Below are 26,567 nucleotides of genomic sequence, written 5' to 3'. Positions count from 1 at the left end.
TATGACAACAGAGGAAGTTGTGGGTCTTCTAGAATACAGGTAAAGCAGTCAATTATCTATTTTAAAGCCCTTGGGTCAAAAGCCTTAAACAAAGGTACCTTAGTGCCCCTTAAAACTATAAGCCCTTGTGCCCCACTACCAGATTCTGATCAGTGTCTCTGATCAGGGCCCCAAATCTGCATTTTAACAGGTTCCACCTGCACCCAACAAAAAGCAAATTCTAACAAGACAGTCTACAAACCACATTTTGAGAAGCACTGCCTTTAGGGGGTTTGGTTTTGTGAGTAGGGTGCTATCCCTGTTGAGGGGATGGGGGAAGAAAGTTACTGATTAACTGGTCAGTAACAGTTCATTCTTTCACATAGGACATAGAAAAGGCATTAAAAATGAAGGGTAGTTTTGCTGATTCAATACAGCACAGTGAGAGAATTCAGTGAAACACTGCAGTCTTAATCCCCGAGTAAGTCTTCCCCATTGACGGCACCATTCCGATACTAGAAAGTGTAAGTTTGCTTTTTGTGTGTGCTGGTGGCAGGAGAGAGAAAAGCAAGACTTTGACTAAACCACATAGAGATGGCCTGGCCAGACGAAGGGGCTTGAGTCTTGTGTGACTCTCCCAAAGCACCAAAATACCAGTCAGCCTTCTAAGTTGCTCCAGAAAAGATACGGGTCTATTTGAGGTCGCCGAAAAGTCTCAGGAAGGTAGGCTTCATAAAGTCGGTTTGCCTTCCCATTCCCCATCTCTTGCATGCACTGAAATCAAAGAGATGTGGAAACATGGAATGTCAGATGAGGAAAAACCTGAAAAACTTCTCGCCCAACTGCAGCATTTTACAACTAAAGGATCAACCTGACAGTGGCAGAACCAAGATCTATGTGCATACTCTGATTTCCAGTCCATGATTCTCTCTACTCTATTGCCAATTATTTGCCTCCATGGTTGTCCTTCCCACCCTCCACCCCTAGTTCTTTTTATTGAAAAATTTGTCTGACAAGATACATTTAATTCAGTAATAATTCAAGACCCCAATTTAGTAATAATTCAAGACCCCATTTGAAAGCCCAAGACACATAACTACCAATTAAAATGTCTACTTGATAGGCAATAATCAGTGCCTAAATAGGCAGGCAATTATTGAGCAATAACTATAATTCTTTTTTTTTTTTTTTAAGATTTTTTTTTTTGTTTATTTGACAGAGATAGAGACAGCCAGCGAGAGAGGGAACACAAGCAGGGGGAGTGGGAGAGGAAGAAGCAGGCTCATAGCAGAGGAGCCTGATGTGGGGCCTCGATCCCATAATGCCGGGATCACGCCCTGAGCTGAAGGCAGACGCTTAACCGCTGTGCCACCCAGGCGCCCCAATAACTATAATTCTGAGTTTATACTATGGATTAATCTATTCAGCTTTATTATTAAGAAATGTGTTTCCCATTAGGCCTTTGAAATAGATTCCTTAATACTTGTGAGGGACAAATCCCAGGATTTTTTAAATCTTCAAAATCCCAAATACCTCCATGGCATGTAATTTCCTTCATAAGACATAGTAAAGTGTAATTGAAAAATATAACTAATCTTTTAGACTTTTAGCGAATCTATGAAAGCAGTCTAAAGTAATTTCTAAAGCCCTTCTCTGGTTAAGAAAACCTCTTATTTCCACCACCAACTTTAGCAAAAGTTTTCTTTGGATCCTTTCTTCCCACCCCACCACACCCCAAGAAAAAAAAATTTTTTTAATTACTTTTAAAAGTTTTGATGTGGGAAGAGACTAGAGAATGAAGCCATGCAGAGGTGCAGATCTTAAGCCAGCTAGACTCACTAACTTGAGTGTCTTACTCCCAGCCCACCAACCCAACGGCAAGCAAGATTCACATACATATTTTAGCAAAAAAAAATTGTAAGTTGGAGGATGTGTGTGTGTGTGTGTGATGTGTTTGACTATCTAAAACTACAAATGTTAGATCTGCACATGCCAGGTGCCTTAGAAAATAATCCAAAGATCCTTCTTTATACCTTGACGGTATATCCATGGGGTCCTAAACCACAGACTTTGTGTTTTGAAGGAGGTAAAATATGGGTAGAGTAACTTATATCTTAAATAGAAAGAGTAAAAATTTCTCTATTAAGGTATAAGACTCTGACATAAGTGTTTCACAACTAAATTTTTCTTTATCTTCACCTTTGTGCCCAGTATGACTGAAATTCATATGGAACCATCCTTACATGGAAATGTGGGAGCGGCTGACTCACTGTCGGGCTATTAAGTACCTGAATCTGTTCTTGAGTCCACTGGTCGAGGTTAACTGATTTTACCCTGGATATGTGCACTCCCAGATTCCTGTGGATCCCAGCACATCGAATGCAGATGAACACACCAATGTTCCAGGAGGCCCATCGTGGCCCTGTAAAGGTCAGGAACAGGGCAATAAAATGCAAATTAAAACAACATTCAAGGCCCAAGCTGGACTACTTAGATTATCAGACAACATTTCTGCTAGAACATTAATGAGAGAACTGTTACCACATTCACCTTTTTTATTGGTTCTGTTCACTCCTTCAAGGATCAGAGCTTTTTTTTTTTAAGTTTAGTTTAAATGTAAGGGTACAGTACTGTGTTTTAGTATATTGACTCAGTTGTGCAACCATTACAACTATTTAATTCCAAAACATTTTCATCCCCCCAAAAAGAAATCGCAAACCCATTAAAAGACTCCCCATTTCCTCTCAATTCCTTCCCACCAGGCCCACAAATCTCTTTCTGTCTCTATAGATTTGCCAACTCTGGATATTTCATGTAAGTGGAATTAAACAGTATGTGGGCATGTGTGTATGGGGTAGCTTTTTACAGTGTCTGATGATACGACTGCTAAAATGCATAACTTATATTAAAAAATATCCCAGGAGAACAGTGCAAAGTCATGTCACACTGTATTTAGTATCTTGCATGAATAGCCTTCTCTCAAGAAACTTTTCAATGATTGTGGGGCCTGGATTCAGTTTTCCTACCAGGAAAAAAGATACAGACCTGCCATGCCAGCCCAAGTCTCAGCCTGAAATTTAAAACTTTGTTTATCTTCCCCTCCCCACCAGGCCTATAAAATATGCATCCTGATTAACTTAATAGGATCCTCTCCCCTTGAGCTGATGTCCCTACTTTACCCAACTACAGAATGATCTCGATTCAAGATTGTCAAATAACAAAGATGCTTATTGCAATAAAAAAGAAATCTCAGGTATATGTTTTAATAAAAAACTATTACATAATTCCCCATCCCTTGCCAACTTTACTCATTCTAATAATCATGCTGGAAAATCATCAAACTCCTCTTCATAGTTTTTATACAGGAAAAAAACAACTTGCTTTTATATGATATCTGCCCCCAAAATTACTGAAAAATCACTAATATTTACTTTTCCATCATTTCACTAGGCAGAAATTTACCACGTAAAATAAACATGATAGCAAAATTAGAGGTTGCAATAGTGAAAAGACACCAAATGATTTTTTACAGAGACAAACAGGATCTGTTGGAAGAGCCAAGGGAACTAGACTTCAGTTCTTCCAGACACAACGTGGTTGGTCTGCAGGTTTTGACAGCCATTTTAATGAAACAATGATAGACTCGTATGGCAGAAAATTATTCTTAGAAATCTGAATTCACGATTATTAAAAAAATGTAATTTTTAAAAATATTCAGATATTATGGCAAATACTATAAATACAGAAAGCGCAAATCCTCCCTATAAACACCAGGTGGTGTTCTCTGCCTGAAATCTTATCCCAATACCTTCTCATTGCTACTATCTTGATAGGCTCAGATTTATCTTCTAAAAAGACCTTCAGTCCCTTGAAATCCTAAGTGGATTCGCAGAGTAGGTCTGCCATACAGTTAATACACGCAGATGAAGAACACATCCTTCAGTGGCAGGGAATTACATAAAAACAAGACGAAAGGCCTAAACAGATATGAATGAGGTTTCTTAGGGTGTTGCGTGTCTACGTCGGGCTACAGTTTTCATAAAGGAATACAGGTAAGATTTAAGTTATATAGGATTAAAAATGGGACCAAAAGCTAATATTTCATGTTTCTTTACCATTTTCTCTTTGCTCTAGATTTGAACTCATACCAAGGTAGTTAAAATATATTTGTTTGCTAATACAATCAGAAGCCACAACACTAACTAAAAGTTAGCTGGGGAATGTTACGCTGTTTGCTTCCAGGCCCTAAGTCCACAGAAGGTGATTCCCAGTCATCTAAGCCACTGTCACAGCTGTGGAATTCCTCCAGCTCCCATTACAGAGCATGTAAAGTCCCTCTGCCTCTGAGGAATACAAGGCCAAGACTTGATACTCTGGAGCCACTAACAAGGCCTCAGGAGAGAAATGCAGGCAATATTTTCAAAAAAAGTCAGAAAGCCTCCTCTGCTCCACTCCCACATCTGTCCACCACCTTTTCCCATTGAAATAGTGACAGTTCCAGCTCAGACACTCAGCCTCCTTTAGTTTTAAGCCACTAGATTGATTAGTCAAGAACTGCACGCTCCATAAAAGATTATGAAACTGGAGAAGAGGAAAACACAAAAAACAAAAGTTACTTTATATGGCTGAAAATGTGGGAAAACTGTGTTGTTATTAAAAGTACAATTTTTTGCAGCCAGAAAATGCTTAAGCTTGAATGTTATATCCATCAATAATTAGCTGTGTGACCTTCAGAGAGATACTTAAACTCGCTAAGCCTTAGTTTCACCATCTATAAAATGTGTACCTCACAGAATACAGAGGGATAATAATATAAGAGAGCTACATGTAATAACATGGTATAGAATGAGATTTCCAGAACCCATTTCCTGTTCATCACCTTCCCTGTAAAGGCTGGTTAAGTCATTAATATGCATATACCAACACTCTACGCAACACCACAGAATGCTTCTTTTTAGACAGGAATATGAGTTCCAGTTCTAAAATGTCAGAACTAAAATTGACTGACTGAATATCTGAAAGAAAAAATTTACCCTGGATCCAATTTCAAATCTTCTAAAAAACATGAAATTCTATAAGCAGATTCCTTGATCTCCCTGAAAATATTCCTTGAAACTACACTATCTAAACCCCCACCTATTCCCCTTCTCTGCTGTACTCCCCACCCTGCCTTTGTGCCCACACGTACATTCTTTTTTTTTTTAAAAGATTTTATTTATTTATTCGACAGAGATAGAGACAGCCAGTGAGAGAGGGAACACAAGCAGGGAGAGTGGGAGAGGAAGAAGCAGGCTCATAGTGGAGGAGCCTGATGTGGGGCTCGATCCCATAATGCCGGGATCACGCCCTGAGCCGAAGGCAGATGCTTAACCGCTGTGCCACCCAGGCGCCCCCCACACATACATTCTCAACACAGAGAAAGGCCCCAAACTGTCAACCTGACACACTTGAATTCCACAGTACCTGGGATTGCGGAAACAAGGCCAGCCTACTTAAATCTGGTAAACTTGCAAAGATAAAACAGTTGTTCAATACACATTGGTCGGGGCAATGAAGGAGGAAATAGAAGATACCCCTTCAAAGCTGAAAATGGAAAGAGACTCTGAGAGGCAATATTCTCAACTATTTTGAAAGCAAACAGGAGAGAGAAGCGATATAAACTGGTAGTAATTAGCACAACACAGGAACACCGTCATGGCTAAGTGAACATATCCCACAGGCGCCGAACAGCAAGTTCCAGAAGCATTAAGTAATATTAAAACTAACATACGATCACTCTGCAATATGCAATCAGTGAAAAATTTAAAAGCATATGGATTTGGTTGCTCTGTCAAGAATTTGATCTGGGCTTACACTGACTAGTTGCATATGTTCTGACAGGTCTCTCTAGGGCTTATGTTTCCATTTGTAAAATGGAAAGCATGTAAGTAAATCCTATTTACATTCAAACTACTGGACAGCTTCTACACACCAACTACGGCTGCCCTGCTGTAAACTTCCTCTGCTGCTATAACTTCCCCACCACCAGAGCTGCTAGCCTTAGGGGGTTCTGGGCTTGAGAAGTCAGTAGAGAGAAGAAAACTAGAGTTACAGACAATTTGAAGCTACTATTATAATAATTACAGCTTGTTGATCTCTAACCTGTGGAGCTCTAAACAAATAAATATTGAGCAAAAGAAAAACACATTGATACACTGATGGCTACACATACTGAGACCTGCCAGCATCGTGGAGCAGTTTCTTCCACCCTTGGAATATTTGGGGGCAAATCTCAAATATCACACCATTTGACCTGTACATAAATCAGTATGGTGTAAATCAGTAAAAGACAGGACTTGTTAAAGGTTACAAACTTTCATTTACCTTTTACTTTTTCCTAAGTTGTACCACACTTTATCATATTTCTATTTGTGTGATGGTTTAACAAGTCTTTTTTTTTAAGATTTATTTATTTATTTATTTATTTATTTATTTATTTATTTATTTATTTATTTATTTGACAGAGGCAACCAGGGACAGAGGGAACACAGCAGGGGAGTGGGAGAGGAAGAAGCAGGCTCCCAGCGGAGAAGCCTGATGTGGGGCTCAATCCCAGAACGCTGGTTTCACGCCCTGAGCCGAAGGCAGACGCTTAACGACTGCGCCACCCAGGCACCCCGGTTTAACAAGTCTTTTCCACTAAACCGTGAGTGCCCCAAGAGCAGACAGCAGACCTGTGATGTTTGCTGTCCTATTCCCAGAGCGTACATAGCACAGTTCCTCAGAACATTAAGAACATTCATTAATATATTAAGAATGATTTACTAAAAATTAGAAATGACAGATTACATAAATGTTGTGACTTTCTAATATATAAATATGTCCATGTTATGGTAATTTTTTTAAAGATTTTATTTTTAAGCGATCTCTACACCCAACATGAGGCTCAAACCCACAACCCCCAGATCGAGAGTTGCATACTCCATCAACTGAGCCAGCCAGGTGCTCCCATATTATACTAATTTTAAAATCCAGTTTTGAAACGGTATATGCAGAACAATTCCATTTTTAAGAGTGTGAATAAATATATACATATGCACAGAAAAATGTCTAGAAGAACATATGTAAAATATTAAAAGCTATTATATCCGGGTAGTAGGGTTGTGAAACATCTATTTTTTTCCATATATTTTTATGTATTCACTGAATTGTTTGCAATGAACTTGTATTCAGATATTTGAAAAACAACACAGCCATCCATGACTCCTTATTGGCTGCAGGAGAGGCTGAAACACCTTTACATGACATATAAAAACCTCTAGAAGCTTATACTTTACACATGCTGAGCAAATCATCGTTCTGAAATTTGCCATGTACTCACACCTGTTTACCTACACCATTCTTCCTACCCAGAATGGCTTTCTCCCCATTTCCTCCTTCACAAACTTCAAAATCTAGTCCAGTGTCACCTCCTCTGTGAAGCCCTCTAATGCAATAAATCCTGACCTTCTTTATGGTTATCAGTCATTGTATGCTTTCTCTTCTAATACTTAATATCTTATTATAGCTAGTTGCTTACAAGTCTCTCTTGCCCTAAATAGACTGTGAGCTCTAGACGGCAAGGACCACACTCCTTCATCGTTTATCCCAAATACTTAGCACAATGCTTGCAAATAGTACATCCAAAATTAATATTTGTTAAATGAAGTCACCAATAAGATAAAAGTATATAATTATTTTTCCTGTTTTGCAAAATGAAGGGAGAAGATGTTTTCAAACACCTTAAAGGTGAAGCTACCACACAGAAAGGGGATTAGGTTACTCTGGTGAGGCTCCAGAGGCTGAACTAGCACACTCTGGGGAAGAAACCTGTAACAATTAAGGCTGTGTGAAAACAAATGCAGCCTATCCAGAAACGGCAGAGTCCAGTGAGTGCAGGTGTTCAAGGAGAGGTTGGATGAGCATCTCTCAGGCGTGGCAGAGACAGGACCCCTGCACAGTGGATGGGCAAACCACGAGCCCCAAGGTCACTTCTACACCAGGTCTACTAGCTGATTTGTAGGTAATTTTGGGGTCCCTTCCTGCTTGACATTCGATGGCTCTGAAAACACAGCGTGAGATAATCAATTTATGAAGATGTTACGTCTTGATGAACCTAAAGAACTGAATCAAATTCAGTGTGTGGAGCCCGTGACTGGCACCGAAAACTGGTCAGATTGTGACAGACACATGAGGAAGAAGCTAAATCAACAAACTCTGGTTTGAAAACAGAGGTTATTTGACTTGGCCCGTCTTCAACTCCAACACAAAATTTGGGAGTCGAAGTGATGAGGAAGCAGTGATTACCTGAAGAACAATTCTAATGATAGTTACCTCAGTTCCACTCATCATGTCCCTTCACCCCCTTATTCACTACAAAGAATACACAGAAACACCAGGGCCATCTTGGAGAAATTGAATAAGGCTGCTGAGAGCCTATTTTCATCTGTACAAAACAAAACTCATTTAGTTCCCTTTTCTAAAATAACAGCAAACAGTAACTTTGAATTTCTGTCTGCGTGAACATTTTAAGGAACCATCAGATCAACATAAGGGCTTACTCAATCGACCTCTGCTCTCAGAATGTTCTGCAAGAGAAGTTCCTTTCCATCCGGTCTGTCTTGCAAGAATGCTGTTTCCTTTTACAAAAAGAGACACTGTCCACATTCATGTATTTGAAAAAAGCAGAAGTTAAGCTTTTTAAATGTTTGAGACAAAGCAAATTGAAACACTTCTGAGATTGATTATAAAGGTAAATACTACACCAAGGAATTTTAAATTGGGAAATCAGAGGTAGAAAGAACATTAGAAGTCACTGAGTCTAATCCCTCACTGAATGCAGGAGATCCTTCTACAGGAGACCATCTGGGTCCTCCTTGAACAGCGCCAGTGCTAAGTCAGTTATGTACCATTTCAAAAGGTAGTCATGTTTACTGTTAGATGGCAATCACTGTTAGAGATGCCTTCCTAGTACTGAGTCCCATTACTCTGCCTTTTTATCTCTTAGTGCTGCTTCTAGACTCCTCCCATATTTATATAAAATAACAAGGTATGCAAGATAAAGATGGAACTTAAGATAGCAGCTACTCCGGGGTGCTTGGGTGGCTCTGTCAGTTAAGCATCCAACTCTTGGTTTCAGCTCAGGTCATGATCTCGGGGTCCTGAGCTCAAGCCCCATATCAGGCTACACACCCGGTGCAGAGTCTGCTCGTCCCTCTCCCTCCCCCTCTTCTCCTCCCCGCTCTCTCTCTCTCTCTCAAATAAACAAATGAAATCTTAAAAAAAAAAAAAAATAGCAGCTACTCATAAACCCAACCAAATACGAGACAGATGAGCCAACTCAATCCAGGAGGTCAGTGACAGAACAGAGATAGCCATCAGACTGCAATGACATCAGTGGAGACGAAGCAGAGCAAGATCATCCTACCAGGTAACCCCCAAGAAAGGTTAGTGAAGTACAACACTGCTGAGCACTCACTGATGAAATGATTAATCAATCTACATCTAAACCTATTTCAGCAGTTAACTTAAAATGTCTTTTCTCTAAAGACATTAAAGCTTAGAAATCAACAGGGAAGCAGGCATTCTTCTTTCCGTAGGTGTTAGCAGTGCTTACAGACCTGGATTTGCCTTGACTTTGCTCAGCCCTGGACAAGGGAAGACCAAAAAATTAAATACAACTGCAAAAGAGCCTAGAGGAATCAGTCCAAAATAATAACCTAGCCAAAGGGCCAGGGGCCAAAACAAGGCACATGTCCACAGCTGGGTGCAACAGCTTTCCTCAGCAACTTTATACGGTGGCTATTCATTTCTTTGATATCCTAGCAAAACCAGGACTTGCTCTGAACTAGTCCAAAACATGCTTGTACATATCTCATGTTATTTACTTAGCTCCGGCTAGTCACACAGTTAAAGATGGGGTTATCTAAGCTGTGCCACTAATCAGCTGTTTGACTTCAGGCAAGTCAATTCACTTCTCCAAGAGTCAATTTCCTTACCTAGATTAGAGTATCTCTGAACCCTACCTCTTTTCCAAGGTAGAAACGGTATCTCTAAAATTCATTGAGCTACTCTGAAAAGACTAAAGGAAGGCAGTTAACTTTCAGTGAATTTAGGTCCATGCCAGTCTTATTCTCCTGGTTAGGAGTGGGTGGGATTCACTGTAGGTCAGGCTGTAACCCTTCCCTTCTGTCTGTCCCGGCAGCAGATGACAACCAGTATATACTTAGGTGATGTTTCTGGTAATAAAAAACTACCAAATCAACGACCTGTACCATTATTACTCAACTCCTCAGAACACTTCAGAGGGGAAAGGGCAGGCCCTAGTATGGCCTCTTCTTTTATTTTTTTTTCTCTGAAAAGGACATTCTGGCAAGGTATCTTCCGATGATGTTATCACCCCATTCAAAGACATGTAACTGGACCCCTATGGTCAAGTGAACTTGAAACTCCTAAGTGTGGCTTAAATTCTTGCCTGATCTGGGCCTTTCTAGAATCAATTCTTATTACTCCTCTCTTCACCTCTATATACCAATGAAGACATCAATTCCCCTTAAAACTATGTGTACAGGTGCTAGCTGCTATGTTCCAGCCACACAGAGAAATGTCTGAAGGTAAATCCTACCCACAGACACCCAGAGGCCTTTTTCGCATTCAGGAATGGGGCACAAACAGAGAGACTCCTGGGCGAGGTGAGTCCCTGATTCCAACCAGACAGCCTCCAGCCAGTCCTGGAGCAGTTGTGCGGTATTCTTGGTGGTCCTGTCTGAAAGCTTGAGACAAGGTCCAAGTCTCTTGGGGTTTCCCTGGGAGAGTCTGTGTGCTGCTATGATTGTTTTTGTAGTAAAGAGCCAACATATTTTAAGGAGGGAAAAAGACCTAGTCAAAAGATTTTCTGCCCAGGGTTGAAGAATCTCACGAAGTCAGTGAGAAGATTCAGCTGATTACACAAGCTGATGCCTCCAGTGGAGGCCAGTCCGCTGATGTTACAAACATTGAATATGGCAAAAAATACAAATCTGAACACGGCCCCCTCTTCACTTGAAGACACAATAGGTTTTCTTGAAAAAGAACAGAAAAGTGAGCCCCCTAAGCTTTCATTTCATGCAGTGATGATGGCTTGCCTTCAAGGACACCCACACGGTCACTCAAAGACACATCAAAATCTCTCCAATTCCGAATGACTGGCGCCAAAACCACTAAAAGCATCTCAAAAGAATGTAGAGCAACTTCAGAGAAAAAGAATGGATGGTATGGTTGAAAATACTTCTCTTCAGGAAAGCCCAGAGCTGCTTTCCCAAGAAGCTGCAGGGTGGAAGCAAAGAGCATGGAAACAAAAGGGAAAAAATGCTTGAAAACTCAAAGACACAAATGAAAAAGGTTGTAAATGATACAGAGAGCCAGCTAAAAATCTCTGACTAAACCTGTGCTGGGTATGATAAACCTGCCTGCTCTATTTAGAGATCTATGCATGATGGCAATTTGGGATTAGATCAAAAGAGTGGATCAGAAAATGGAGACCACCTAGACTATGAGTCCAAAGTCGATTGACGAAACTCATCCATGACTCAAATGTCCCCTTAAAAAGGCCTGAAGGGAAAAAGCAAGGAACATGTAAAAAAACTATGTGAAGAAAATCAAATGAAAAAAGAGCTTACAGGTCCAATGAGAAATTGCCAAACTGAGCAAGCATCTTTGCAGTCTGAAGATTCACAGCTTGAAAGTGAAATTCAAGAGCTTCAGCTGAAACTTCAAACACTGACCCAACTACAGCAAGAACATATAATAAAATGTGCAGAAAGCTAATCAACGAGGTAACATACTGCTTAGAAATGAAGAAACTTCCTGAAGTGTAAGAAAACATCAGCAGTATACACCAGAAGTGCAGCTCCTATGGAAAGAGGGCCAAAGACCTAGAGAGAGAACTGGAAAGAAACACTTCCTCTGCCAAAGATGGATTATGTCCCATGAGAAAAAAGCTCAACAAAGTTGCTTGGCATCCTTGTTGGCTGAGAGGAAAGCTCAATGAGCTAAGAAAAGAAACTGGCCACAGCAGACAAAAATTGGCTAAAAGAGAGTTTAAATTCCAACTTCCCCCCAGGGGCTACTCAACCATTGGAGGCCTGAAAGGGCATCCCTCTCCTTCATCAGGTTCCCCAGGAAGGAAAGGGTTAAACCATGAGGCCCGAAGGACCTAGGGTCACAAGCAGGTTTGATTTAGCTTCTCCAGCAGCTGCCCCCTGAACATCCACAGTCATCCATGGGACATTGGCTTATTTCTCTCTTTAAAAGTAATTTTGATTTATCTCTTTTTAGGAAACAGCTGTTACTTAATGGATGCTACATTTGCTCTCATTATAATTCCTAAGATACTGCTTAATATCATTCTTATGACCATGTTATCTCCAATTAATTGGACTCTCCAGAATTGGACCGTACAACTATTGCACTTTGATGGAAATAAAATATCCACTATTACTTAAACCATTAATTGAAGTTTGACACGATCATGTAGAGATACTTGAAACAATACAGGAAATGCAATGAGTTGTTATTTAAAAATCTACAAAAGTAACTTAACATTTATCTCAATAAATGTTGAGTAGTTTTAAAAACAACGCAACACAGGGGTGCCTGGGTGACTCAGTCAGTTAAGCATCTGACTCTTGATTTCAGCTCAGGTCATGGTCTCAGAGTCCTGAGATCGAGTCCCAAGCTGGTCTCCATGCTCAGCATGGAGTCTGCTGGAGAGTCTCTCTCCCTCTGGCTCTCCCCCCTCTAAAAAACAAATAAACACACAAACAAAAACAATGCAACACAGACAAAAAGTAAACGACACCCCAGCTAAACTTAGTAATATTTATATTCATTAGGCCCTAAATTCATAGATTAATTTAGGGGAATTAACATTTTGCAATTATTTGTTTCTTAATTTTTAAATTTCCTTTTAACCACTGTTACTTCATTTAGAATGTGCTTTGCTATAAAAAAAAAATGTGCTTTGCTGTTAAACTGTTTCTAAATTTTAAGGCAGTCAAAAGAGAAGTTTTCCCTTCTTAAAAAAAAAAAACCCAGTATGTACACAGTTCTTGTTAAATAAATGCTCCCATGAGAAAGCAGTATACAAGTTGTAGTACATGGTGCTGGGCCTCCAAGTGGGAAGCCCCACTGCTTCTGGAGAACTTACATTTCCACTTGGAGGATGAGGTCTCTTATTATGCCAACAACCTCAGAAAGAGGCCTGGATGCCTAACTACAGAGAAATGAGTAAAAGAGCCCTATGTGAACGCAGCACAAGAAGGCTAATTTGGCTTTTACCTCAAGTCAAGTTCTCTAAAGAGTAAACTCCTGAGTGATGGATACTTAGATAGCGCCTTTCTCATGGAGGAGGGCACGGTGCTCAGCAAAAAGAAATCAAGCAAAGTAACCAGGAAGCTACACAGGTCCCATAAATCTAAGGCACAGAGACCTCAGGATTAGGAAGTAGAACAGGGACTAGGAACAAACCAAGGTAGGATCAGCAATTAAACTCTGAAAGGGTGATTATTTTTTAGCTTCGTATATTTTGTAATAAATTCCCGTTTTTGTTCTCCCTTTGTACTCAAAAGTTCTAAACAGTATTAACAGGGCTGAGGGGAAAGAATCAAAGGAAGTGATTTGTGTCTCTATATGAGCCAGAGCTTTAGAACAGAGATGGCAACATGATGAAAGCATCGATAATCCAGAAGAAGCAACCCAGAGCGGGAAAGAGGAGCGGGACACACTGGAGCTACCTGGTCAACCTATCATTTCTACTTTGGACTCTGCTTCCTGAATTCATACTTTGGAGGTTCTAAATTGTGGTCAGTAAGGAAAACTGGACTACTTGTACTTTCCTGATTAACTTTGGATCTCTCATAAATAGCTGTACCTGGGCTATTACTTGTATTTGCAAAAAATCATTTTGTGAAAATCTTGCTCTATCCACTTTCCCAATCAAGCCCCTTCTTCCTGCCCTGCTTCCCAGAGCATCTTGTTGTTGTCCTGTGGCACTCATCTATGGTTGTTTTGTTGTTGGGTTTTATTTTTGTTTATTTCTGTAAACTTCTTTTTGTAACAATTTAGTATACTTTTTAAAAACCTAGTATTTTTCTTATGTGGACTTGAGGTTTAAATTGCTTATTACTCAGAAAATTACAAAGATAATTTAAATATCCTACATAGAAAGTTAGGGAAAATCCTTAATGCTCTTTGTCTCCTGGTTAGCCCATGATATTTTGGCTCTAGCCAATTCCCTCTGCACAAAGACTCTGCTTAAACCATTTATGAATAAGATAGAAGAGTGGCGGCTGAGACATGGCATCTCCAAAAAGGGAGGGAGGAAATAAAAAAATAGCTGCTTTCATTGGGGGCAGGAAGGAGATTGTTTCATTAGGAGCTAAACAGTGAGACTATCTCAGTACGAACAATTGTTTGGCTTGAAGGCTCTATGTGGGCAATTACTCCAGCAAAGGCTCAGCTGGGATGGACAGGAGCCTGCCAGGACTGAGGGATAGGGACTGACACAGGCTTAAGTGTCTCAATCATGGCTTTGGGATCCCACAGCATCCCAGAAAGGATACTCACAAAACATACTCTACCCCAGTTAGCAAGCAGCATCATTCTGTACCTAACCCAGTTAAGACTGTGGATTTGCAAGAAATGAGGAAAAGATGGCACGGTGCGGGGCGGGGGAGGGGGGATTGCAAAGTTATTCAACCTAAAATCAACATATTACAGCAAAAGTGACAAGTATTAAAATTAGATCTCATAAGAGAACTAGTACATTTTTAATCACTACCTCAATGGCTAACAGCAGGTTGTGGGGAGGAGGTATACAGGGAAAGATCGCTGAGCTAAAAGCTTGGCAATCATTTCAAAGTCAGCCAGGTGGACCTGATATTTCAAAACTTGATATTATAATTAAATGAATTTCCTATCACTCATGACCTCACTTCAGATAACAAAAGCTCAACCTCATTCACTAGAAGTCATTGTCTTCATCCTCTAGGGACATTTACGTCTGTACATTTTTTTTTAAGATTTTATTTATTTATTCGACAGAGATAGAGACAGCCAGCGAGAGAGGGAACACAAGCAGGGAGTGGGAGAGGAAGAAGCAGGCTCATAGCGATAGAGCCTGATGTGGGGCTCGATCCCACAACGCCGGGATCACGCCCTGAGCCAAAGGCAGATGCTTAACCGCTGTGCCACCCAGGCGCCCCTGTACATTTTTTAGGTTGCTTCAGGTTAAAACCTTAACTTCCTCTTGGCAACAACCAGCATCTACACATATTCCGAAAACAATACTGAAGACGCAAAGTGAGCCCGCCCAGTTAGGAAAGGCCTATCTTGGGGCGCCTGGGTGGCGCAGTCGTTAAAGCGACTGCCTTCAGCTCAGGGCGTGATCCCGGCGTTCCGGGATCGAGTCCCACATCAGGCTCCTCGGCTAGGAGCCTGCTTCTTCCTCTCCCTCTCCCCTGCTGTGTTCCCTCTCTCGCTGGCTGTCTCTCTGTCACATTAAGGAAAATAAAATCTTTAAAAAAAAAAAAAAAAAAGGAAAGGCCTATCTTGAAAAGAAGCTACTAAAGAAGAGTGATATAGCTCTTGACCAATGAGGTTGCTCATTCTCCATCCCCAGGATCAGTAATTAGCAGAAGAGGAACAATATGAAAAAAGATATTAAAAATAGCCCACATTCAAACAGTACACTTTTCTCTTTCTGGAGCAAAGCCTCTCAACTGAAGCAATTTCCCCCCAAGGGCCAATGTCAACGTCTGGAGACATTTTTAGTTGTCACAGCTGGCAGGGGTGGTGGGGGGAGAATGTTACCGGCATCTAGTGGGCAAGGCCAGGGATGCAGGTAAACATCCTACGGGGTACAGGACAACCACTCAACAAAGAAGTATCCAAAATATCAATAGTGCTGAGGCTGAGAAATCCTTCCCTACAAGAATCATTTCTAGGCCATTTAGTTTGAAGCATGTGAGATATAAGAATATTCCAATTCTGTGGAAGAGTCTCTGCTCTTGTTCTGTAACAAACATAAACATTTGGATACAGTTCCAAAATTGGAAAGAACCTTAAGGATTACCTAGTCCAAGCACAGTTGGAGAAACTAAGGTCCAGAGAGGTCAAGTCATTTACCCAAGTTCACTGAAGAAATCACCAGCTGGGCTGGAATTAAAATCGTCTTTATACACCTCCAAATGTGTGTTACACGTGGATGCTCAATAATGGTGGCTAAATCGATATCTGTTCTTTAGGTGGTCTTTTCTATTATAACATACAACTCACTCTGCTGCTGGGAAGTCCAACATCTGAGATTGTTTATGAACGTTTATTCACACCCCTTCCTACCCATATTCTTCTCCCTCAAAGGAAGACCGGAAGTGGAGATCATACTAGAGCTCAAGAACAAGTGGCCAGGCAGAATATGCCCTTCCATTATTTGAAGGGAGGCTCATGCCTTTCAGCCAGAAGGAGGCTTTTCACAAAACCTGAGTCCACAAACAAACCCTTGCGCAAAACCATGGACACATGACATTCTCTCCCTACCAGTGTGCAGCAGCTTTCCTGACACATCGGAGGAACCCAACCAATGGCAAACAGATGGAAAATCGGTGCCAGTTTAACTGAATCACAACCGTATCCAAACAAGCTAGAGAACGTTCATTTCCAAACAAACAGCAGTCTAGAAATTAATTCTGGGATCAAAGTACAGACGGTTGGTCCAGTGGCAAGCTGAATGTTAGTCATCAATACAGCCCTGGCTTAAGGGAGGAGAGCAAAGGGTGAAGATTTGGCCCTTTCAAAAAGAAAACACTACCATGTTTCAAAACTAGATGCTTCAGAATTGGGTATAATGAGATTCAGGTCAGGTGTGGTACAAGGGGATGGGGCAAATGTCAACCGTATGAATAGAAAGATCCTGCAAAAAGAATGTTGTGTAGAAGAACCCAGGGCAGGACTCTAGGGGAAAAAAATCACAGCTTCAAAAGAGCTAAAGCAAGGTTCTTCAAATTAAACCTGTTCCAGTGAGTACAAGAAGAGCTTCTAAAACTGCTGCAAAGTTATTATTTATTTCTGCAGCACCTGAGAAAAGTGTCTAAATATTTACTCCCATCCCACAAAAAGGCTAAAGGAGTGCTTTTTCGGCCTCCTGTTCACACCCCATGCTACATTTCTCCCAAGATGCACGATAATGTGTCACACTGAAACCTCCTACTGGGAGGGCAGAGTACTAGCTTCATGACTGGCTCCAGCTTTCAAGGCAGCACGGATGCCAAAGCACAAAAAAGAAATGGCACAAAGAAGTAACTACAGCAAAGCAACCATGAAATTCACCTGCTCGGCTTCCTGGAATGTCAGGGATCTTCAAATATCTGAGTTAACAGCATGAGGATGACTTTCAGAAGACAAAACAAACAATGAGTATGATTTGAACACACATTAATAGAGTAACAGTGTTCATGATGGAGGTGCAGACACTGTGCGCCAGACGCTGCCCATTAGGCATACAGATATACACGGGGCACAGTCCCTGTCCCGATGGAGTTTATAGTCCAAGGAAAGCTCTTATTAAAAAAGAACCAGGGGTACCTGGGTGGCTCAGTCAGTTAAACTCCCGACTCTTGGTTTCGGCTCAGGTCATGATCTCAGGGTCCTAAGACTGAGCCCTGCATCGGGCTCTGTACTCAACGCGGAATCTGCTTAAGACTGTCTCTCCCTCTCTCTCTTCCCCTGCCCCTCTCTCTTTTTCTCTCTCTCTCAAATAAATAAATCTTAAAAAAAAAATAATAACCCAAAAAAAACCCCAAACAAACAAAAATGCAGTAGTATTAACCCCTTTCTACCAATGTAGGACCTCTAACCCACCTTCCCAGTGCACTGGTTAAGTGAAGGAGGACAGTATGAACAACAAAAGATGCTGATCAATACACAATTTCCATATATATTTCCATACACCAAGCATATAATGTGGAAGACTGTGCATGACGTAAGAATATATCTTGGCCCATCTTGCTGTGATCATGTTCCGTAAATCCGTTCCCTATGGTCAAGCCGGATTCTCCACAGCTCTCCACTCCTTGCCTCAACAGATGTTCACCACAGTGAAGCAGTTTAGAGTGACAACTCCACAGCAAAGTTGTCTCTGCATGGGCTCAGCCCAGAGGACTTCCTGACAACTTTTTAAAATTAGAGGGCCCACGTGACCACTCACCTCTGAACACATAAAGAATCCATCAGTGTAACAGCAACACAAAAATTTACATTGCAGCATTATTTATAATACTGAAAAGCTAAAAATTCAAACATCCAACAATTGGGCAAGAGTTAAATAAATAATGACGTATTCAAATGATGGAATATAATAAAGGTATTTAAATATTTTTAATGTCATGAAAAATGCTTATGATAAATGTTAAGCAAAACAATAATGACATAAAATTATCATGGGGGCGCCTGGGTGGCTCAGTCATTAAGCATCTGCCTTCGGCTCAGGGCGTGATCCTGGCGTTCTGGGATTGAGCCCCACATCAGGCTCCTCAACTGGAAGCCTGCTTCTTCCTCTCCCACTTCCCCTCCTTGTGTTCCCTCTCTCGCTGGCTGTCTATCTCTGTCAAATAAGTAAATAAAATCTTTAAAAAAAAATTATCATGGAATAAGTGCAAGTAAAAAAAAATGGATGACGGGGATTATGTGAAATATCTTCTCTATCATTACACTTTTTCATATATTTCCCAAAGATTTTTTTTCCACAAATGAGTAATTTTCAAAATCAGGGGGAAAACAAATAGTGTTCACTTTTTTATTTTTTTTTAAAGATTTTTTAATTTATTTATTCAACAGAGATAGAGACAGCCAGAGAGAGAGGGAACACAAGCAGGGGGAGTGGGAGAGGAAGAAGCAGGCTCATAGCAGAGGAGCCTAATGTGGGGCTCGATCCCATAACGCCGGGATCACGCCCTGAGCCGAAGGCAGACGCTTAACTGCTGTGCCACCCAGGCGCCCCTTTTTTTTTTTTTTAAAGATTTTTTAATTTATTTATTCGACAGAGATAGAGACAAGTGTTCACTTTTTTAAAAAGATTTTATTTATTTATTTAGTTAGTTAGTTAGTTAGTTAGTTAGTTATGAGAGAGAGCTCAGGGGTTGGGGGAGACAGGGACAAGCAGACTCTGTGCTCCGCGTGGAGCCTGAAGGGGTGACAGGTTGGGGTGGGGTGGGGGGTGCTTGATCCCACGACCAAGATCATGACCTGAGCCAAAATCAAGAGTTGGCTGCCCAACATACTGAGCCACCCAGGCTCCCCAAAGTGTTTGTTTTTAAAGAAATAGCATTTAATGATGTTTAGCTAATAAGCGTAAGGACCCTCACGCCTCCCCACTCCCCAGTATCCCACAAGACAAAAAATGACTGGTCTATGGTAATGAATCTTTTTTTCTTTCTTCAATGCATTAAGAAGTCTAATAAAACTGGGGCGCCTGGGTGGCACAGCGGTTAAGCGTCTGCCTTCAGCTCAGGGCGTGATCCCGGCGTTCTGGGATCGAGCACCACATCGGGCTCCTCCGCTATGAGCCTGCTTCTTCCTCTCTCACTCCCCCTGCTTGTGTTCCCTCTCTCGCTGGCTGTCTCTATCTCTGTCAAATAAATAAATAAAATCTTTAAAAAAAAAAAAAGAAGTCTAATAAAACTGAGTCCTATTTTTACTCTGCCCACAGTATGGACCCTTGATTTGAGTCACTTGTGTCAGACTCCTGTTCAGAAACTAGGCTCAGAACAAAGTCACAATGCTCAGAGAAACTGCTTTGGAATCCTCCTTCCAATGCTGCTTTAATGATTCTTCCCCTCTCTCACCTACAAGCTGGGATGTTAACACAGCACTCACTTCAGGAAAGAGTTTTTCTCACAATTCTCCTCAGTCTAAAACAGCTCCTCTAAACAAACTCCTCAGGCCTACCTTCAGAGAGACAGGGTCCCCGGTTCCAAACAGCTGTTCTTTCAACAAATATGCTTTCAACATAGCAGAAGAGCACGAATCTTTTCACTCTTTCTTTCTCAAATCAGCTGTCACGTTAAATTGGTTTCCAGTAACTGTGCTGTTTATTGCTATTTTGAATAAAAGTGTCATGTAAGAACAGGGAATTTCCTTCCTATTTCTCAGTGAAGGGCTTGTGTCAGTTATAACCCAAGTGGTAAAGTATCAACAAGAAGACACCAGCACCCGCTCCTTTACAAGCTTTATATTGCAGCATAAGATGTTACCAGCTCACACAGAAAATTCTGTAAGAAATTATTTTTTGAAGGCATAAGAACAAAAGCAATCATCTAACAATATTAAGACAAAACGTTTAACTCAAGGCTTGAAACACTAGAGAACTCATTTCTAAATCTACACATTGGGGGACTTCCAGTAAGGCAAGGAAAGAGGAAGAGATTGAACAAAATGTACTTTCAGTGCACTTCAGGAAGTAACATTGTAGGATTAATATCAGTAAACCTGAATCTAAAGATATAAGCTGTGTGGTACAGGCTTGGGGATTTTATGGTCTTTCCAACACTAGCTGTGAAAGATAGCATGTTTGTTTGAAAAAAAAAAAGTAAAGGTACTCTATTTTCTCAAATCACTATGCTAGCTAGGCTTATCGACTATAGCTGAGAGGAGCTCTCTCTTACTCCCGTATTTGCCTTATTGTTTTCAATACATCATAAAACGAGAACATTACACATTTATTTTTGGGGTGAGGAGAAAGGACATGGAGCTTGAGGGATCCAGTTCTCATTGTTTCAAATTAAGAAATTTTTTTGAAAGTCCTGATTTGAAATTTTTAAAAAAATCAACATTCTCCAATTGGACTTATGAAATTCAAAACTTTCTAAATAAATTGTATCCTACATGCATTTAAAAGCACCCAGAGGGGCGCCTGGGTGGCTCAGCGTCTGCCTTCGGCTCAGGTCATGATCCCAGGGTCCTGGGATTGAGCCCCACATTGAGCTCCCTGCTCTGCAGGAAGCCTGCTTCTCCCTCTCACACTCCCCTTGCTTGTGTTCCCTCTCTCGCTGTCTCTGTCAAATAAATAAATAAAATCTTAAAAAATAAATAAAATAAAATAAAATAAAATAAAATAAAATAAAATAAAATAAAATAAATAAAAGCACCCAGAATACCCATAGGAAATATGCAAACGGGGGGGGCAGGGCTATGGTCAACAAAAATGGTCAGAGACTACTTTACATTACTTGAAAATGAAAAAAGCAGCAATATCAAAATCTTATTACTACTCAGTGATATGTTACAAAGGTGTGATTCCAACGCAAGTTTCAGCCACACATGAGGATCGGGGCGGGGGGGGGGGCGGCGGCAGAGGAGTGTTGGACAAACTGAAGACAACCGCCAGGGCAACCTTACACTGATGGATGGCCACAGCTGAAGGCAGATTTGGCTCATCTCTGGGGTTTTCCACTGGGAAGGGACCTGCAGTTCAGCCATCAATGGACCAGCATCCACAAAGCCTGTGGGGAAATACAGGAGCCAGAAGAGTGGGGTAGGGAAGGAGAAAGTTTGGAAAATGGAAGAGTCAAATACAGTAGCAAAATGTTGTAATTACCAAACATGAGACTTCAAAAATGCATAGATGTACCTCTTAAATTGAAATGAACAGGCTGAAAAGAACTGGTACTCTGGGAAGCAGTCCGATATGCTTTTTAGAACCAAATTACTTTTCAATTACATCTGTGAATTATACCTGCCAAGAGGAAATTAATTTTTGGAGGAAAGAGAAAAACAATGAAACCTATGCAATTTTTATATACGGTAACTTGACTCAGAGTCCCCTACCCGTGGCCTCTGTGGAAAATAACAGCCTAAGAAGAAACATACTCACACTCCACTGAAAACCTTCGCTGGCCTAGTTCCTCCAATTCCATTAACGTAGCAGGGGCCCAAAGGCACGTGACCTGATTGACAAAAAAAAGCCCTTCTAGAAGGTGCCAAACTTCTATCACGTAACTCATTAAACGCTTTATAATCAAGAAGAAAACTACAAGCAAAAACTTGGAAAGCTTGGCCTTTAAATGGAGCAACAGCAACCTTCCTTATAAGACAAAAAAAAACTTTTCAGGTCCAGAAGAAAGTTGATCCAGTGGTCTCACCTCCCTTCCCCAGTGCTAACCTATCTGAAGCCGTGGAGGAAAAACTCCATACAAACTAATAAGACTAGTTAAAGTGATATGTGGCACAAGGAAAATTAGCTCAACTGCAATTACCTTAACTGTCAAGGAAAGTCTAATCTGTACCATGAGGCTGCAATCCTCAAAACGCTCTTTGTACATCTTATGTGTGGACTCAAGTCTTTCAGTTGTAGATGGGACAAGCTCAATGTATGCGTGTACATACACATGTGTACACACACACACACACACACACACAATCATGCCCAAGGCATCCCAGGATCAACAGGGTGGAAAACTTATATCCTGAGTAACCAAATTGATAAACTGCCCCGAAAGCGACCAACATTAAGATATAGGTTCAACAGAAGACAATTTTCCTAGACACACATCCTAACTATCTAGGCAATGACTGGGTTGTTAAGTTACCTCCTGGGACTAATTATTGTTTCAGCAACAGTTAAGAATCTTTAGAAGCACAAAAGGTTGTATCTACCTGAAAACCCTTCTTATCTCTTGTCCAAAATAACTATTTGCCTACAAGGAGAAAGAATTCCATCTTGGGAGATTTTTTCCAAGTGCCTTTGTGCCTCAGCCTGTTTCCACTAGGACCCCCCCCCCACCTTGCTTCACTCTGTCAGTGGGAGCTACATCTTCCAGGCTCCCCTGCCAACCAATTTCTGGGTAAGTTCCATCAATGGGAGGTAACCGATAATGATAAGATGGAGGAGGGAAGCCAGGGTAATGCTCTCTTAACAGGGTCACAGTTCCTGCTGCCACCAAATAGCTTTTCTTTCCATGCTTCTAGCTCACACCAGATAGCTCAGACTTCTGGCCTTTGGTGACACCAGCACCTTCTAATTTCCTTAGCGGCACACTAGCTCCCAGGTGTTGCTAATCTCTGGGTTGCCTCACCACCCCATTTACCTTCTAGACTCTTATATCATCCATGTAACCTATTCTGTATATTAAATTCCCTCAACTTGGGGCACCTGGGTGGCTCAGTCTATTAAGCGTCTGCCTTCGGCTCAGATCACGATCCCAGGTCCCAGGAAGGAGGCCCACATCTGGCTCCCTGCTCAGTGAGGAGCCTGCTTCTCCCTCTTCTCCCCACTTCTGCTTTCTTGCTCTCTCTCTTTCAAATAAATAAAATCTTAAAAAGAAAAAAAAAAAAGAACGCATTCCCTCTGCTTGTACTATCTACAGTGGGGTTTGTTTCTCTGCTAGGTCCCCGACTTTAAAATATGTTTTCAAACTTAGGTTTCTTAAGAATTAAACAAATATTCAGATAACCTGTGAAGGATTTCTTCTAATACGAAACAAAAGATTTATAGATGCCAAGATCAATTCATTCATTTAAACAAATATTTACTAAGAGCTACATCTATACTAAGCACTACTCTAGGTGCTGGGAATACTACAGTGAATAAAACAGGCACAACCACCCCTGCCCTCATGGAGCTCACATTCTAGCGGACATGTTAATAGTGGCACAGTATAATTTTTATAAATTTCTCAATATAGGAATATTTCTTTAACAATAGAGGAATTTGGTAAAAGTGAATTACTTTAAGGTGTTCTACTCTACTTTTCAGTGTGGTAAGCTGAACTGTCACATTCCAGGGGCCAATACAGAACTTCTTCAAAATTAGTATCTACTTAAACTGGCCACTTGCTCAAACAGAAGTACAACTGTGATAAGGATTTAAGCAGACACAATAACAGAAGTTAGGCACTGTATGCTTAGAATATAAAACATATGTGTGTTTTATGCAGATATCTGCTTGGCAACTTTTCTACAGGGTATATCATTGGGAGGAGCTGAGTCTCAGTCCATTTAACAAGTCCCTTTGTCCCTTGTCTGTGGCATAGGTAGGGTCCATCAACATAACATACAGAGCCGGCTGCAATGTGCATAATGAGTAAAGTGCAGCAGTCACTAATTGCATGACATCATTTCCAAGATGGAATTTTCAGGCAGAAGAATAGAAACAGACAATGACTCATGTGGTGAACAGTTATATAGACAACTGTGCCCAAGAAAGCTGCCACCTACATATCATAATGACATCAGATGAAAAATGCAGAAAGGAGTTTTCTGATTTATTGGAAAGCAATAGGTTTGCTGAAAAGTATACTGAGAGATCAGGCAGCAGCTACCTGCTTACACCTCCTAAGCAGTGAGCAACCAAGAGCACACATCAAATATTCAGCACTCCTAGACCACTTGAGTACATAAGCAAGCTCAGCCTCAAACATCAATGTCAACTCCAGAAATGACATAATATCTACTGCTGGCATTTCACTAGACTTTTCTAAGATAATTTAATGTACTCATGTACACTTCCATGTTGGTCTTGTGGGCACAATACTGAGACCTTTCTTACTACTCATCAGTTAGAAAACATTTCATGATGCAATACTTATAATTCCATTTGAGTAGCAGGTAGACTTCCAATAGTGTGGGCTTCTTACACAACAGAGAGTCTAAAGCATATTCATAATCTTAATACTATACGGCAAATCAACTACAGGGCTAGGATTTTAATCTTATTGGCCCCCACCTACCTTTATCCCTTGCCACTCCCCAACATGTAGTTGAAGTATACTAGAGAATCCCCCCCACCAACACACACACTCAATACGTCTGAGGTATTCTGTTTCCTCTGCTTAGAATGCCAAGTCCCCTAAATTCACCTGGCAAAGTCATGCTTATCATTCAAGACACAGTCTACTTGTCTCTTTGAAGTCACGACTTCCTGAGGCAGACTAGTTTGCTTTCTCCAGAGCTTTCATTTCTCCCTGCACACAATGCCATCATGATAATACTACATTGCATCACTTATCAGTTTACACATCTGCTTCCCCATTCAACTGCACGATCCTTCAGACCAAAGACACGTCTTTAAATCTACCACATATCCTGATACAGTGTCTGACACAAAGTAAGTGCTTAACAAATATTTTCAGAATGAATATATATAGTGTGGGATTGCAGGTTTGCAGAGTTCTCCCTAAACAATAAGGCATTTTCTACTTTCTATCCCTCTGCCACAGAATGAATGATATTTAAAGGACAGAAGAACAAATAGGAAAGTATCTCCCAGGGAACAGGCTTAACAAGTTGATATTAAAAGACAATCTAATGAGGACTTTGATAAATTACTTTCAGTGTAACTGTGTCAACCTAACCATGACTGTTTGAGTTAAGGTGCATTAGCTGTAAAAACCCAGAAAAGTTATTTGATCTAGGCCGGAGAAGGGTGTTTACCAACTAGAGATGGACACAAAACATCTGTTGTCTAGAGCTGATGGAATTTTTTTTAACCTCTCAAAAGGTGCCACAGATACAAGTAAAATAATTTAAACATTGATAGGAAAGTTCATGGTTCTAAGGAATGCTACTTAACAAAAGCAATGACTTAGCTATCTATCAACACAAAACAAATATAAAGCAAAGCTAGCGATTAATTTACTGGAGTTAAAATTTAGGACTACTGTAGAAAATTTCTACACAAAGATTCCCTGGTCTAATCTTTCATACAAGTTTAAAGAGTGAGGAAATATCCAGAGACCATCCTCAAGGGTACCATAAAGTATATCTGCAAGAATGCCAGAACCCCCATATATAGGAAATGGTTTTGGCTTAAAGACTAGGGAATTATTGGGTGAGTCATTCTAACCATGGCTTCCAGTAACCAGAGTATTTAAGGGAATAAAGTCAGAAAGCGAAACAAATAAAACCAAGATAGAATAAATAAAACCAGCAATGGTGGTAATAAGTAACGCTTACATTTGTGTAACACTTTAGTTACCAGGCACTTTCATTTTTCAAATGAGGAAAATTAAACTGAGAAAGTTCAGTGCAGTGCTGACAGTCACAAAGCAAAAATAAGCAGAGTGAAGGAGTTTAAATGAACATTTCAACATCAAGTCTACAGCCCCTTCCATTACTTTGACTCTTTGCCACCTGAAAGGTGGGCTTATATGAGCTACAGATGGGCCTAGGACACTTCCTAAGATGCCTTCAACAAGAGTAGATGTTTCTAAATCACTTAGGCATATCTTTCAACTTAATCAAGAAAACCTAAGTATAGCCTTAGAAAAATCCCTTGAAAGAATGAAGAAGCTCCTCGGTGTGCATGGAGAGAGCACTCTGAAGCTTTCCACATTACACTGTTGATTGAAAACTGCAAGGTGCCACGAACCGCAATACTCTACTACATGCATAAAAGCACTGCAAAAGAATATACTTAAATGTAGTTGTTTGCCTGTGCATATATTATCTCTTAAAAGTCCCATAAGAAATTACCACAAGTGGTTACTTCCAGGAAAGGAAAATGGTGGCTAAGGGATCAAGAATAAGAACACAACTTTTCA

General features: G+C 40.6%; 1 protein-coding gene across 3 annotated transcripts in view; it reads right to left on the bottom strand.

Moving 5' to 3' along the window:
* SMAP2 (small ArfGAP2) overlaps window positions 1-26,567 on the bottom strand; it is a 45,209-nt gene that overhangs the window by 14,485 nt on the left and 4,157 nt on the right. For 2 of the 3 annotated variants that reach the window (XM_034650029.1, XM_002927563.4), the window contains exons 2-3: window positions 2,268-2,401; window positions 668-753 (exon numbers count right to left, since the gene is read on the bottom strand). In XM_034650029.1, the coding sequence (XP_034505920.1) occupies window positions 668-753; window positions 2,268-2,401 (220 nt within the window). Of the gene's footprint in view, window positions 1-667; window positions 754-2,267; window positions 2,402-19,977; window positions 20,854-26,567 lie in introns of those variants that run through there. The other variant, XM_034650030.1, reaches the window with a different exon arrangement.

This window comes from Ailuropoda melanoleuca, chromosome 2, assembly GCF_002007445.2.
Source record: "Ailuropoda melanoleuca isolate Jingjing chromosome 2, ASM200744v2, whole genome shotgun sequence".
In the NCBI taxonomy this organism is placed as follows: Eukaryota; Metazoa; Chordata; class Mammalia; order Carnivora; family Ursidae; genus Ailuropoda; species Ailuropoda melanoleuca.
The sequence above is the reverse complement of the archived record's forward strand: the minus strand, read 5'-3'. Positions and strand labels throughout refer to the sequence as shown.